Here is a 14,394-nt window from a genome sequence, read left to right as displayed (position 1 = left end):
TCGCCTCTGCTCTCCCACTCTTCTTGGGGTTTGTTTAAGCACCAAGATTTCTTTTCCTTTATATGTAATTGTTTCTTCTCTAGAAATTTTGTATATAATATCTTGAACTTTCCTTCTGGCAAATTTCACGTGGACCTCTTTTGGATGTTTATGTCGTCTTGCGTAATTTGTGCTCACTCTATATACTTTGTCTAACTCTTTCAGAATATCGTCCTTATCTTTTTCCAATAGGTCTGCTAATATTCCTGCCATCACTTGTTCTAAGTCCTCTTCTTTAGATTCCATTATATTTTGGAATCTCAGATATGCTGCAGCCTTGTCCATATCCAGATATACCAAGGAGTTGTCCATTTCTTTACTCACGTTTCTTAATTACTCACCAACCATTTCCAGCTTCTTTTCCGTTTGTTCCGTCCTTTTCTCAACCTCCTTTATTGTTGATTCATTCCTTTCTAGTGCTTGCTGTATTGTTTCAATTTTTTGATCCAACTTTAAGATGTCTAATTTCATTTCTGCCTTTAAGTTCCCTATCTCTTCTTTTAATTCATTTGTATCAGCTCTTGTTTCGGTATGATTTTTCACCATTATTTCCTGAAACTTCAGCATGGATTCTTGTAAAGTAAGAAGGGTCGATTGGATATTGGCATTCGTGATGACAGGTTGTTTCTCTCCAGGTAGAGTTTTTTCAATTGTCTTTTGTGCCATCACTGAGGGTGATGGCATCGCAGTTGTTTGTATTGAAGAAGTCTTCTTTCCAGTTTTAAGCGTTGTGTTAGTGATAGAGGTCATTTCTTGTAAAATTTGTTTTTGTTTTTGTATTATACTAAATATGTTGTCCCAAATTAACATTCACTATTGAGAAGTATCAGCTATATATGGCCACTACTCTAATTAATATGATATGTTACAGGATTAACCTCTCTTGTCAATATATATATTCTCCAGAACAATTTTAAAGCTAATTTCTAAATCAGATACCTGGATTTGTAGATCTTAATAATATATCAAATTCCTCTATTTAAATTTAAGTGCTATTAACCTGTATGTCTATAAGTGCTATAGAATCCCTAATCTCAAAATAGTGTTATAAAATAATATTTCAAATACTTACAAATCTAAATGAAAATATATCAACCTTGCTATACAATAATTACTTAATCTGTAGTAATCACAATTAATTATTTAATTCAATCTAATCAACGCCTATAATCAAATATCTATACCTAAATAATTAATTATCACCTCCCTTTTTTTGTGTTATAACCAAATATAAACTTCAATATTTACCAATGTATCAATTAAATCATATATAAATTACATTTTCCACATTCAAAAATCAGTTGAGTTGGTGTCAAGAAATAATTATTGCAATCTGCAAAGTTTAAAGGCTTAAAGTGTCTTAATGTAATTGTTCAGTTCTTTGAGATTCCTTCACCGACCGCACCGGAAGCACAGACTTGCTGAGTAATGTCTCTGATTTCACTGTCTTACTGCACTTTCCGCTGTAGCCGTTTCTCCTTTCGTTTAAAAGTCTTACAAGTCAATCTTTAGATTCATATAGTCTCTTTTTAATAAATCTTCTCCACTTACTACAGCTGCAGTCCAATAGTCCAAAAAAGAGACCAGTAAATTATTCAGTTTTGTCCATGGAATATTTAAAGTTGTAATAAGACTATTTAATTCCTTACTCCAAATCTCCCCCCATCTCAAGTTCGTCCTTCCAATTTTCCCCAAAATCCACAATTCAAATCTTTCAAAGTTCCCTTAAATTAAATTTGTTGTTCTTTCTTTCTTCTTTTTTTCACTTCCAATTATTGTTAGTCCCTCAGATCCCTCCGATTCTCTTATCTTCTCTGTCTGATCGTTCGCGTCCTTACCCTCTTCCATCTCACGAGCCCTTTCACTTTTGCCACCGCTCGTATCTGCTTTGGCCACTGTTTTCGGGCTTCGCTCCGACTAAGGTTCTCCAATATTCAACACTCAATCAGGATCGCAAATTCTTTCACTCGCACTCTTCGTTCACCACAGTCTGTCACTCACTCGTTACCTCTTGTATGCAACGATCAAGACTTTAGGACTGCCATTACTGACAGTCTCTTGATGTCGGTCTCCACAGGGTTTCTCTACGTCGCGATGAGAATCGCCTTTTCCACACTGCGACTTGAGTCTCCCCTCACTGGCACGCTTCTCTACAAGATGGCACGCTTCTCTACAAGACCCCCTAAGGGTCACTCCAACAGTAAGAGGAGATAGCGTGAAACCCAGAGCGAGCTTCAGCACCTCTGTTCGCCCATATCTCGTTCCAGAGTCCTGAAATTCTTTAGGGAGAAAGCAGAAGTAGCACTGATTTACTAGCATTCCCTCTTCTTTATGCATGTTAATAAAAATAGCATTTAAGCAAAATATAATACAGACTAGTACTGATGATGTTACCTAGTTTGGATAATGAAACATCTGCAAGAAAACAACCAAGGTCAGAGAGCACCAAGAACCACTCATAAGACATTTTTCAGTAGATGTGAATATTTGAAGCTCAGGATTGGATTGTGGAGTCCATGGTACTCTTTGAGCTTGGTTATTTGCACAGATGTTTCATTATCCAGCTAGGTAACATCACCAGGGCTAGTGAGTGTGCCACAACGCCGGCGGGCCACAACACTTATGGCCATTTTTCACACTTATGATTGTTGCAGCATCCCCATGGTCATGTGATCAAAATTTGGACCCTTGGCAATTGAATCCTATTTATGGCAGTTGCAATGTGATCACCTTTTGTGACCTTTTTAAAAACTAAATCAATGGGGAAGCCAGATTCACTTAACATCTGTGTTACTAACATAACAATTGCAGTGGTTCAATTGTCACTGCTGTGGCAAGAAAGGTTGTAAAATGGAGCAAAATTCACTTAATAAATGTTTCACTTACCAATAGAAATGCTGGGCTCAATTATAGTCATAAATTGAGGACTTATAACTATAACTGAGTTCTCAAATCGTCCATTTTTGTCTTTCTGAAGTTAAAATTCCCACCATTTCTCTTATGCTAAGACACAGCTTCCATATGAGTCCCCCATCCCTGCAATTTTATTTATTGGTTTGCAAACAAAGAGAGGGTATTATAAAAGTTAAACTCCAAAGTGCAGTATTTAGAAAAGCACTGACTTACCAAAAGTTGCTGTGCAGGAATCATAACCCAACATACTCACTATTTCTTTCTAGTAAGAATTTATATAAATAGGAAGACAATAAGACAAAAAAAGGAAGTTAAAATACATGTTTGGAATTGGAATGGGCTTTCAAAATCCTTGCTCAAAGGACATAGAAACAAGAAAAGTACTTGTTTGGCAAAATTCTCAGATGTTGTAGGGATCAATATAAATCAAACAGCATATGCAAGTATTCAGATTCAAAACAGGTAAGGTCCTTTGATCCCAGCAACAGTGCATTTGCTGTACTTGACAACAAGCACTGAAGAAAGCAACATTTTAAGATGTTGCTGACAGATGTTGTGAATACATTCATACTATATCTGAAGCATCTTTCCTGCTTTGGCTCCAAATACTACACAAATTTAACGCATCTAAAGCACCCTGTTGTTCTTTAAGGTAAAGATAAAGGTTCCCTCACACATACATGCTAGTTGTTTCCAGCTCTAGGGGGCAGTGCTCATCTCCGTTACAAAGCCAAAGAGCCAGCGCTGTCCGAAGACGTCTCTGTGGTCATGTGGCCGGCATGACTAAACGGTGAAGGCGCATGGAATGCTGTTACCTTCCCATCAAAGTGGTCCCTATTTTTCTACTTGCATTTTTACATAATCAAGAGGCTCAGTGTCTTAGCCTCTGAACCACCGTGCCTTTACATGTATGCAAATCAGTGAAGCGGGTGAAATAAAAGTGAATATTATTGTAACAGATTTTATAAATCTTGCAAAATGTGTGAGATGGAAGAGACTTTAAGTTACAATACATCCAGCCTCCGCAGTTGGCCATCTAGTTTGCCCTCATTCAAGAACTTCCAGCAAGTAGGAATTCCCCAATTTTGAAGCAAAGTGTTCCGTTTGCCAATAGGAATTCCTTCCTGGTATTCAACCTGAGTATTTTAAAATAGCTGTCAAAGCCTTTTTAAAAAACACTATTTTATTTTGAAACAGTGAACTATTCTGATACTGAAGCCGGCCAGGAAAGGCTTAGTTTTTCAAAGGCTAATTCAAGTGCTAGCAGAGGTCTGGCCCCTTTGAAATGCTAAAAGTGAATGAAATGATTATCTGATAGAGCCTTCTGGCACCTTTGTCTGTGCAGCAAGAGTAGAAGGGCATCATGGTCTATTGTTCTCTGGATAATTATATTTGAAAGCTTCTAGGTGGAAAAACAGTAACTCTTTTCCTTCTTTTATGACCTGAGGAGATGGCAGTATTAAATTCACCCTTTATTTTCTGTTACCTCTTCCTAGCCTGAGATGTGTACAATTGCTCTTTAGGCAGATTGAACTTTGAAAGATATTTACAAAGATGCTTATTTGTTATTTTTATCTTGACATTTATGTCATGTTGCACAGGGTAATAGCAAATATTATTTTGTTTATGGGATAAGTAATGGATGCTGAAAAAATAAATTCAGTTATTATTTGCTGTTAATTGGAATGACATGAGGATCTACATAACATGTTGAGTCCTCTTTGTAAAAAAAAATTCATAACATTTAATTTAAGAGTAACAACGTATATGATATAAGCGTTAACACCAGAATATATATATATATATTAGTAAGGTACTACACAGACATCACATCAGGACTGCCTTCAAAACAGACAGAAAAATAGCAGCCATCCTTAGCAACCCCAAAGATAAAATTGACCTGGAAAACCAAGGCATATACGAAGTCCCCTGTGCATCATGCCCGGCCACATACATTGGACAGACCAATAGAAGAATAAGTACCCGCCTGGATGAACACAAAAATGCAGTCAAAAAGCTGAAACACACTTCCTCACTAGTCCAACACATGGAAGCTACAGGTCATAGCATCAACTTCAATGGCACCAAAACCCTGGCCACTATGGAAAACCCTAGCCACAGAGTCATCAGAGAAGCCATAGAGATTGAAAAAGACCAGAAAGCATGAACAGAAGAGATGATTCCACCAGGCTGTCAATCATTTGGAAGCCTGCACTCACAAACAAAAAAATCTCCACACCACAAGCCAGGCAAACACCTGGGCACAAACAGATCCCCCTGATACCTCCAGCTCAAACACACCCCAACCAGGCACCCAGATGAAACCCAGCTTCCTAACTAATGATAGCCGTCCATTTACCCGGCCAAGCTGCACTAAAGGCCTCCATTAAAGTAACACAATGCTGCCAGCCAATCAAGATACAAAAAGAGCCAAAAAACAGACAGAAGATATCAGAGACACCCATCAAGCAGAACACAGCAAACTCCGAGACCAATAAACACAGACCAAGACTTCCAACCAATCAGGATGAAATAAAACCATTCTGGCACAGCAATAGGCTGCCCCAAATTTAAATCTGAAACCACTGTAAAAGTCTGACCCACAGACGGACACAATACAGAAGCCTGATGATGGCAGATGAGATTCTGCTGAAACGTTGCTACAACTTTAAAAGAACTACAATGACGTGGGAAAATACCCGAATCATTATATATATAGTTTGCCCTCATTCATGTATGTATGTATGTATGTATGTATGTATGTATGTATGTATATGTATATGTATATGTATATGTATATGTATATGTATATGTATATGTATATGTATATGTATGTAGGTCGGTCGGTCTAGGTGTGTTCGGGTCTTTTCCCATATCTTGGTGACGTTTTGGCGAAGTCCCACTTGCCATCCTCAGGTTGGTGCTTTCGGCTTCATGCCAGTGCAAGCAGTGTGTGATCAGAGCTGCTGTCTCTCTATAAATACTGGTGATGGGGGTTGGTGTGCTGGGCTGGTTGGCTGCGCTGCTGCCTCTTGATTGGTTGATGGAGTTGATGTTGGTATAAAAGGCTGTGTGATGGCCTTGTGAGTTTTGTTGTGGAGATATCCTGGATCGTGTGCTGTAATCTGGGTCGTTTGTTTTGTAGTGATCTTTTTTCCATTAGCCTCTCGTGTTTTAACGGCTTGGGTAATGGGTTGTATGATGGGCTTGCAAGTTCTTTTGTTGTGGTGTCCTGGGTCCTGCATTGTAATCTCCTGGATCATTTGTGTTTTGATCTCTTTTCCATTAGCCTCCTGTGTAGTAACGGCTTGGGTAATGGGTTGTGTGATGACCTTGTGAGATTTATTGCTGTGGTATCCTTGGTCTTGTGCTGTGATATTCTGGGTCATTTGCTGTATTGCAACTTCTTGAGTTCTTGTGGTGTAATTTCCTGAGTTTTCTGATGTGATATCCTGAGTGGGTGGCTTGATGTAGCATTCTGGGTTTTATTCTGGCTTCAAGTTTTGGGTCTGGGTCTGTGTTTTTGGCGTGTGTGAGCTTGTTTGTTTTGGGGTCGGGGGGTGCGACAGCTGGCGAAGCAGCCGTGGTCTGTTTTCTGGGTGGTGGTTGTCCTTCGTTTATAGGATGGGCTTGGGCCTGGGTCTGATGAGGGGGATTGGCAGTGGTGTCTCATGTTATTTTGGGTCTGGTATTGGTTTTCGTGGCTGGGACTCATTTGTTGGTAAGGGCTAGCTTCCAGATGTCTGGTAGGCAGGAGGTGTCATCCCGTCTATTCATGTTATGGGGGTGTTTCTCTATCTCGATGGCTTCCCTGATTGTTCACTTGCTGGAGTGTTCAGTGTTGGATATTAATTTGGTTCCTTCGAAATTAATTTCATGTCCTGTGGCTTTAAGGAGCTGGAAAAGGGAGGAAGTATTTTCTTCTCTTCTGACTGCGTCAAGAGAATAATCAGGGAAGCCATCAAGATAGAGAAATACTCACAAACCTGTACTCACAAACAAACAAATCTCCACACCACTAGCCAGGCAAACACTTGGGCACAAACAGATCCCCTCTGATACCTCCAGCTCAAACACACCCCAACCAGGCCCCCAGATGAAACCTAGATTCCTCATAAATGATTGCTGTCCATTTACTCGGAGCCAAGCCGCACCAAAAGCCTCCAATGCAGGAAACACAATGTTGCCAGCCAATCAAGACAGAAAAAAACACCAATCAAGCAGAACACAGCAAACTCCAAGACCAATAAACACAGACCAAGAATCAGGATGAAAAAAAAACCATTCTGGCACAGCAATAGGCTACCCCAAATTTAAATCTGAAACGGCTGTGAAAGTCTGACTCACAGACGAACACAATACAGAAGCCTGATGATGGCAGATGAGATTCTGCCGAAACGTCGCTACAACTTTAAAAGGACAACTATAATGACGTGGGAAAATACCCGAACAAAGCTGAATACACACACACATACACACACACACACACGGTACTTATTTACTTTTGAGAGCAGGCATCAGAAATTCATTTTTAATGTGCTCACAGAAAGAAGTGACAATAAAGTTTATCTTATCTTAAGTGATAGAATGGAAAGGGCAAATCAATATGGCCTCTGTCGTGCTCACCCATTGGCAGGAATGGACTTTTCCAGATTTTAAGGTGTTTTGTTTTAACAGTGTTAAACCCATTTGAGGCTGATGCTGTAATATTTCTATTGCATTTCTAGAATTTCATCCTAAAATGGGAGGAAAATAGGGCACTAATGTTCACCAATCTTATAGCTAAAATTTGACAGTGGAGACAGAATGAATTACAGGTTCTAAGGAAAGGATTTTGCAATCCTTGGACTCTAGATTGCCCCCACCCACCCACTCACCCACATAAACACACATATCAGTGTTTTATATCTTGGTTTTTTAAAAATCTTTAATCATCACCACCCTTTTACACACACACACACACACACCATTAATGATTTATTCATGCCTTTTCTCTTGTTTCTTAGGTGGGCTCCTTTTTTATGATCAATCTGTGCCTCGTAGTCATTGCCACCCAATTTTCCGAGACCAAGCAACGAGAACACCAACTTATGCAAGAGCAGCGAGCACGATACCTGTCCTCCAGCACTGTGGCCAGCTATATGGAACCAGGAGATTGTTACGAAGAGATCTTCCAATATGTCTGCCACATTGTTCGTAAAGCTAAGCGTCGTACCCTTGGCTTCTACAACAGCCTGCAGGATCGTCATCTCGGCCAAACAGAACAAGGCACTGCCAAACAGAGAGTGAATGGAAAAGACCGGAAACAATACTGTAAGGTTTATAAATTAAGCCTGAGAAATGAAGGCGTGGGGAGTGGGGCATGTAAATGATTATTAAGACCCTCACTGTAAATCAGGCTACAGATAGTTCTTGACTTATGACCGGTCACTTAGAGACTGTTCGAAGTTATGATGAACCACCCCCCTCCCCCAAAAAGTACTTATGACCCCAATTTGAAGTTTTGATGGCTGCTCGTCCCACAGTCACATGATGCATTTTGGGCACTTGGCATCCGGGCCATATTTACAGCCATTTGCAACATTCCATGATCATATGACCACACTATATGACCTTTTAGCTGGAACCCGCATTTACTTCCAGTTTCCAGCAGAAAACACCCATTGAGGACATTGGGTTTATTTAATGATTGTGGATCCACTTAACGACCATGGTGATTCGCCTAACAAGTACTACAAATAAAAAAGTAATAAAATTGAGTCAGTCGTGTGATGACCCACTTAACAACTGGCAGGACTGTAATTCCTGACTCAACTAAGGTCATAAGTCAAAGACTACTTTTACAAGGTATCAGTGATTAGACAGTTCTTTTCCAGATTTTTTAAATATATATATTATAAATTTTCCATTTAAATTGTACAAACTTCTTTATAAAAATGCATTTGTATATCCAATTTCTATTAACTGGAAACATATGGAAAGTGTGAGCATTTCGAAAAGGAAATTGCATCACAAAATTCAAAGAAGGATAGCTGAATCCTGATTTGTATAATAGGCAACAAAAAAAAAATTAAAACAGAATCACTTAACTAAGAATGGTGACTAAACAACATCATGTTCCATCCTTACTTAAAACAATTGTTATATCTAGGTTAATGGAAAGTACTATATAACAGCGATTCCCCAACCTTTCTGGCTGCCTGGACCAAGAGTAGTAGCAGTGGTGGCAGCAGCGGCAGGGTGTGTGGTGGTTTTGCATGCACAACCTAGCTTCTGTCCATGTGCAAATAAAAGCTTTGCATACTCACACACTACTTGTGGGAGCTGGGATTTGGGGACCCCTGCTATATAGGATGGATAAAACATAGGAGAATATATTTGAGAATTTACATGTTTAGTTGGTATGTTATTGAATATAGTATGTACAATTCTTGATTTAGCAGCAGAAATGATACAGAATATGAAGTGGGGAAATATAAATACAATTGTGCAAATTACTAGCTTTTATGGAAAAGATAACAGATATCTATAGGAGAGATCATTCACCTTTTCAAGCATGATCTTGTACAATGGTATGGGATAGCCCCCGCAAAAAAATTAATTGTAGAAATTTCATAAGACTTGGAACTTGCCACTAGAATCTTATGTGATTTTGTGTGACAAAGCTTACTACAGTTGTTTTTGTATGGGTAACCTACAATTAGTTTCATAGTCAAAGAATAATGAAAACTTAATAATTCAAGTCCTAATCAAGGACTTAAGAATTATTAAGGTAGCATCTGAGGATAAGAGCAGTTCAAAACAGGGTGTTTATGTGTGTGTGTAATATATATAATTGGTGCAATAAAATTTGAATGTATTGGACTAAAACAATATAATTTTAATATAGTGTTTTGGTCAAATAAATTCAATTCCCAAATATAGGAGGAGTCTTCAGATATTGTTCCAAGGGCGCAGCCATGATTAGTAGAACAATGGATTTCTTTTTTCCCCATAAACATTAAACTTCAATCTGCAAGTCCCAATATTTTGCAATCTTTTCTCAGTCCTAAAATCATCTGGTACAGGGACATGAATGAATTATTATTATTTGTTCTAGCCATTTGTCCCCAAAACGCCATGTGAGAAGATTGATATGCTGCCACTGAATTTCACAAAATTGTCTTCATAACCTTTACAGTCTTATGTGAACTAGTGGCCTTTTTCCTGCAATGAATGTGGTTATCACTGAGCTATGACCTTTTTTTCAGATCCTGCAAAACTATTTTACTTGTAGAAAATCAGCATAAGTGACTTTGCCGGTGCTACTTTAAAAAAAAATATCATATGCTTGTCAAGTCAGATATGCTTTCTAGTTCTGCTCCATTTGCCAAGATAAGCTTTTTTGGATGATTTCACATACTATGTAGCAGAAAAGTCAGACTTACCATATTTCATATGCACAATATAATATTTGAAATATTTTTGTTATGAGATCAATAAGGCTCCCTAGTTTTTAAAGAAACAAGCTTTCAATATTTTTTTTTCACCTCCAATATTTTACATATAGGTAATGGCCCTTATTTAATGATTCTTGCAGTCTAGAGAATTACTCCATCCGTGCTATGTAGCTGAACACAATTGAGTGCAATCTATTGTGGCTGAAGTAGAGCGTATCTCTTAGAGACAAGCAATCTCCATTTAAAGTCTCTGATGAGATGTTTAACTTTAGCAATTCCAGTGCTTCATTTTCTTCTCCATTAAAATGGCGAACAACCCATTTACTTTGCGTAATTAAATATTGAGATGCAAAACTATATTGCAAAAAGGGCATTATTAAGCCTTACATTTAATCTCTTTGTGTATTATTAACCAGCACATTGCCGGAAACATTCTTCTATGGATTACATGCCTCAAGGACTTGGTCAGCCTACTACCAAGACATTGGTCTCTGAATCCAGCAACTGCCCCAAATGCTATAAAGCACAGCTGGAAGCAACCCAAAGAGTTTCTGTGCTTGATAGTGTCAATTCAGATCAGGAAGATGGAGAAAAAGCCTGTGACCAAGAGGGAGATGGAGGGAAAGGAATCATGGAGTCTAACACAGATCTGGAAAAGGAAGAGGATGATGGGGAAGAGAGAGGACAGCTCATGCTTTGCAATGATATGTGGCAAGAAGTAAGAGTCAAATTGAGGGGAATTGTGGAAAGCAAATACTTCAACCGAGGAATCATGATTGCAATCCTGGTAAACACCATCAGCATGGGCATTGAGCATCATGAACAGGTAAGGAACTGATAGGCACCTGAAACCAAAAAATAAATTCAGTATCCTGGGATAAAATTGTAAAGTTTTGAAAGGATGGATAATTATCATGTTGCAACCTCTAGGATATCTGTTGTGGACAGCAACATGACATTACCTGTATTCGTTTAGTTATCTAGGTAATTTGGCAACCTGTGGGACTTGTGAGTTATATGACCACAGAATCACCAATGCAATCAAGTAGCAGCAATTTAGTGCTGAGGAAGGTGGAATGAGGCGGAAGGTGGAACTTAGGAAGGTGGAGTGAGGCTCTACCATATCACCACCACAAGTGCAATCACTGAATGAAGACTTTGTGGGATATAAATCTTACTGGAGGGATGGTAGACTGAAGCCAGAATCTTAGAATTAATATTAGTTCTAAGATTAGAACTTGTTATTTGGCTTGAAAATGGGACAAATTAATTAGATTGGTATTAAGAAGCTCTGTTGGTTAATAGATCCAAAAACCACATATATTAGGACCAATCAAAACTACTATCAAATTTTTAAGCATCCAGATTTCATTTTTAAATCTTCAATCTGAATGTTAAATAAAATTAATAGAATATGAAAAAATAAAAATATAGGTATTAAAAGTTTTGTAGTGTGTGAACATTTTGAGAAAGAGAAGCAGAAAGAGTTGTACAAATTAGATTAGAGCCGTCTATGCTAAATTCAATGGTATCAAAGATTGGTGGAACCAAATAGGAGGAATAGCTGTCATTTCAAAAATTAAAATCTATTTTTTTCTGCAATTTTCTGTATCCATTCTGGAAAATAGTGACATTTTGCTTACATGGATGCTAATGAAATACATATTGTAGTTTTCAGATAAAAGCTGAACATTGTTTTTAGGACTCAGCTATGTGAATGCATTCACTTCTAAGCAAATGTAGCTTTCAATAATAATAATAATAATAATAATAATAATAATAATAAAAACAACAACAACAGAATAAGAGAATGTCTTGAACTGAACTTACTCTTCTCTAGTTCCAACTATTCATGTTCTGTGATTTTCTTTTGGTTTTCTTTATTTTTTGTCCTGTATTTGGCCCTCACATCAAATATATATCTTCTTTTTGTCCCTTTCAACTGCCCATTCCTTCTCTGCCTATTCTTGTTTTTGCCATCTCTTCCTCCCACCTCTCTCTCTCTTTCTGTGTCAATTTTCCTTCATTAGCTAACTGAAATCCTTAGTCTATTTGGCTTACTCTAATATGCTCTCTGGGGATAGCACAGACACTTCGCCCTCTGCTCAAAGCAAATCCGTCAGCTTGCCACTATTTCCAGCTTAATTAAGAAACAGAGAAATGCAGCCTGTCTGAACAGGGTAGAAAAGAATCAGGTGAACTGAGCTCCAAAAGGCTTTTTGCTTCTCCAAGTCACAGAATGGTCAAGAACCCCCCATTCCTGTGTGTTTCTATCTGATGAAGAATGGATTAATGTTAGAAAGAAGTGGTTGTATTCTGCCATCCATAAATGTGGCTCTCTCCATGGTCCAAGGTCTAGGATTTAATGATTGGTACCATTTCACTGTCACCTGAGTGGGCTGTAAGTCATCTATGACAAACCTCAAATGTTTATACTGACAGTCTAAAACTCAGGGGGTGTAGCTGACTGCAGTGGGGGCGGGGGAGCAAGCTGTTTTGAAGGCAAATCTATGAGGCTCAAAAATCTGCATTAGAATCTTTATAATTCTAGCCAGGAAAAGGAGTTGACAGCCCTTGTTCTTGCAAAGATTATTTTAAAAGTGGGAACAATGCACTAAGAGACTGTAAATGCACAAATGATGACTGTACTTATTATCTATAAATGGTTCAGCGCTGGATGCCATACAATAATTTCATTAAAACAAACAAGCAAGTAAACACCGCCTGCAGGCTTGGAATCTAAATAGAGGCAGTTCTGAGAAAATGCACTAATCCAATTTTTAAAGGGTTTTTACTTCAATTTTCCCCCAAGAGTTGTTTTGATTTTTTTTCCCCACATCATATAAGGGCAGCCTTAATTTGGTCTCATGTAAATTGATGGGCACATTTCAATGTTAAATGTCAGTCATCAGCAATTAATTCTTGCAAGTTAGTTCTGTTCCTCCTGACCTCCACATAATATAATTCCAGTCATTGCATCCTAATATATTGTGTAGGTGGTCTGTGGAAAGCTTGTTCTCTGACTACTTTTAAAACAAATTATGCATTCTGACCCTATGCAACATATTTACCTAAGGATTGTGGAAGTCATAATCTAATATATTTGGAAGGCAGCAAGTTAGGAAAGGTTGAATAGGATAATTTTGCACATAAAAATATCATTCCCGCGCCATCAAAAACATCTCCCAAGATGCTCCCTTTTTCAGCAGTCTTTTTTGACCTGCTGTCCTCTAAATTAATTGGATTACAGCACATCTGTAGGACATCAGGTTGAAGAAGACTGTCTTTCATAATGTTTCAATATACCGTATTTGCCGGCGTATAAGACGACTTTTTTGCCCTGAAAAACATGCCTCCAAGTGGGGGGGTCATCTTATACGCCGGTATATCCACTGCCGGCTTTCGGATGCTTGTTGGACGCAGCGAAGGCGCCTCTGGCTTCCCGGATCCCCTGCGTCGCTTCCACTTCATCCCGCTCGCCTCGCTCCGCCCGAGGCTGCAGCCTTCCTGCTCTTCCCACGGCCCCTGGCACTCCGCCCTGCCGCTGCAGCCCCGGGGATTTCTGGAGGGCGTTTCTGGTGGTGGTGGGGGGTCGTCTTATACGCCGGGTCGTCTTATACGCCGGCAAATACGGTATCAATAAATCCGGTCAATGATAATACATTTTTTTAAAATGTGCGTGAGCAGCATGGTGACCAAGTGGTGAAGACATTCACTTCCAACTCAGAAAGTTGAGTTCAATCCTGGGTAGTGGCAGATGTTTCTTTCCTAGGGCTGAGAGGGGAAAAAAGTGCTGCGAACTCCATGTAGGTGTCAGAAGAGCATCTGACTAGTAAATCTTCAGCTGTTGTAGTTAGCCGGCAGCGGGTGCGGATGGCTGAAGAGAGTGAGGACTCGGATGAGGGGCCAGGACCATTAGGGAGTGGACTGCTGCCTTCAGAGATTGTGGGGGCTGGCAGCAGCGATAAGGAGGTTCCTGAGGAACCTGTGCCAAGTGCGCGTG

The 14,394-nt window shown here is 39.0% G+C and overlaps 1 protein-coding gene across 2 annotated transcripts in view; it reads left to right on the top strand.

The window, feature by feature from the left end:
• Window positions 1–14,394, top strand: part of CACNA1I (calcium voltage-gated channel subunit alpha1 I) — a 175,465-nt gene that overhangs the window by 75,789 nt on the left and 85,282 nt on the right. For both annotated transcript variants that reach the window (XM_087968295.1, XM_087968294.1), the window contains exons 7-8: window positions 7,959–8,265; window positions 10,808–11,217. In XM_087968295.1, coding sequence (XP_087824421.1) covers window positions 7,959–8,265; window positions 10,808–11,217 — 717 coding nt within the window. The remainder of the gene's footprint in view (window positions 1–7,958; window positions 8,266–10,807; window positions 11,218–14,394) is intronic.

Source organism: Notechis scutatus, chromosome 6 (genome assembly GCF_049901735.1).
Source record: "Notechis scutatus isolate UNSWTSFEM ecotype Mainland chromosome 6, rNotScu1.2, whole genome shotgun sequence".
Lineage (NCBI taxonomy): Eukaryota > Metazoa > Chordata > Lepidosauria > Squamata > Elapidae > Notechis > Notechis scutatus.
The sequence above is the reverse complement of the archived record's forward strand: the minus strand, read 5'-3'. Positions and strand labels throughout refer to the sequence as shown.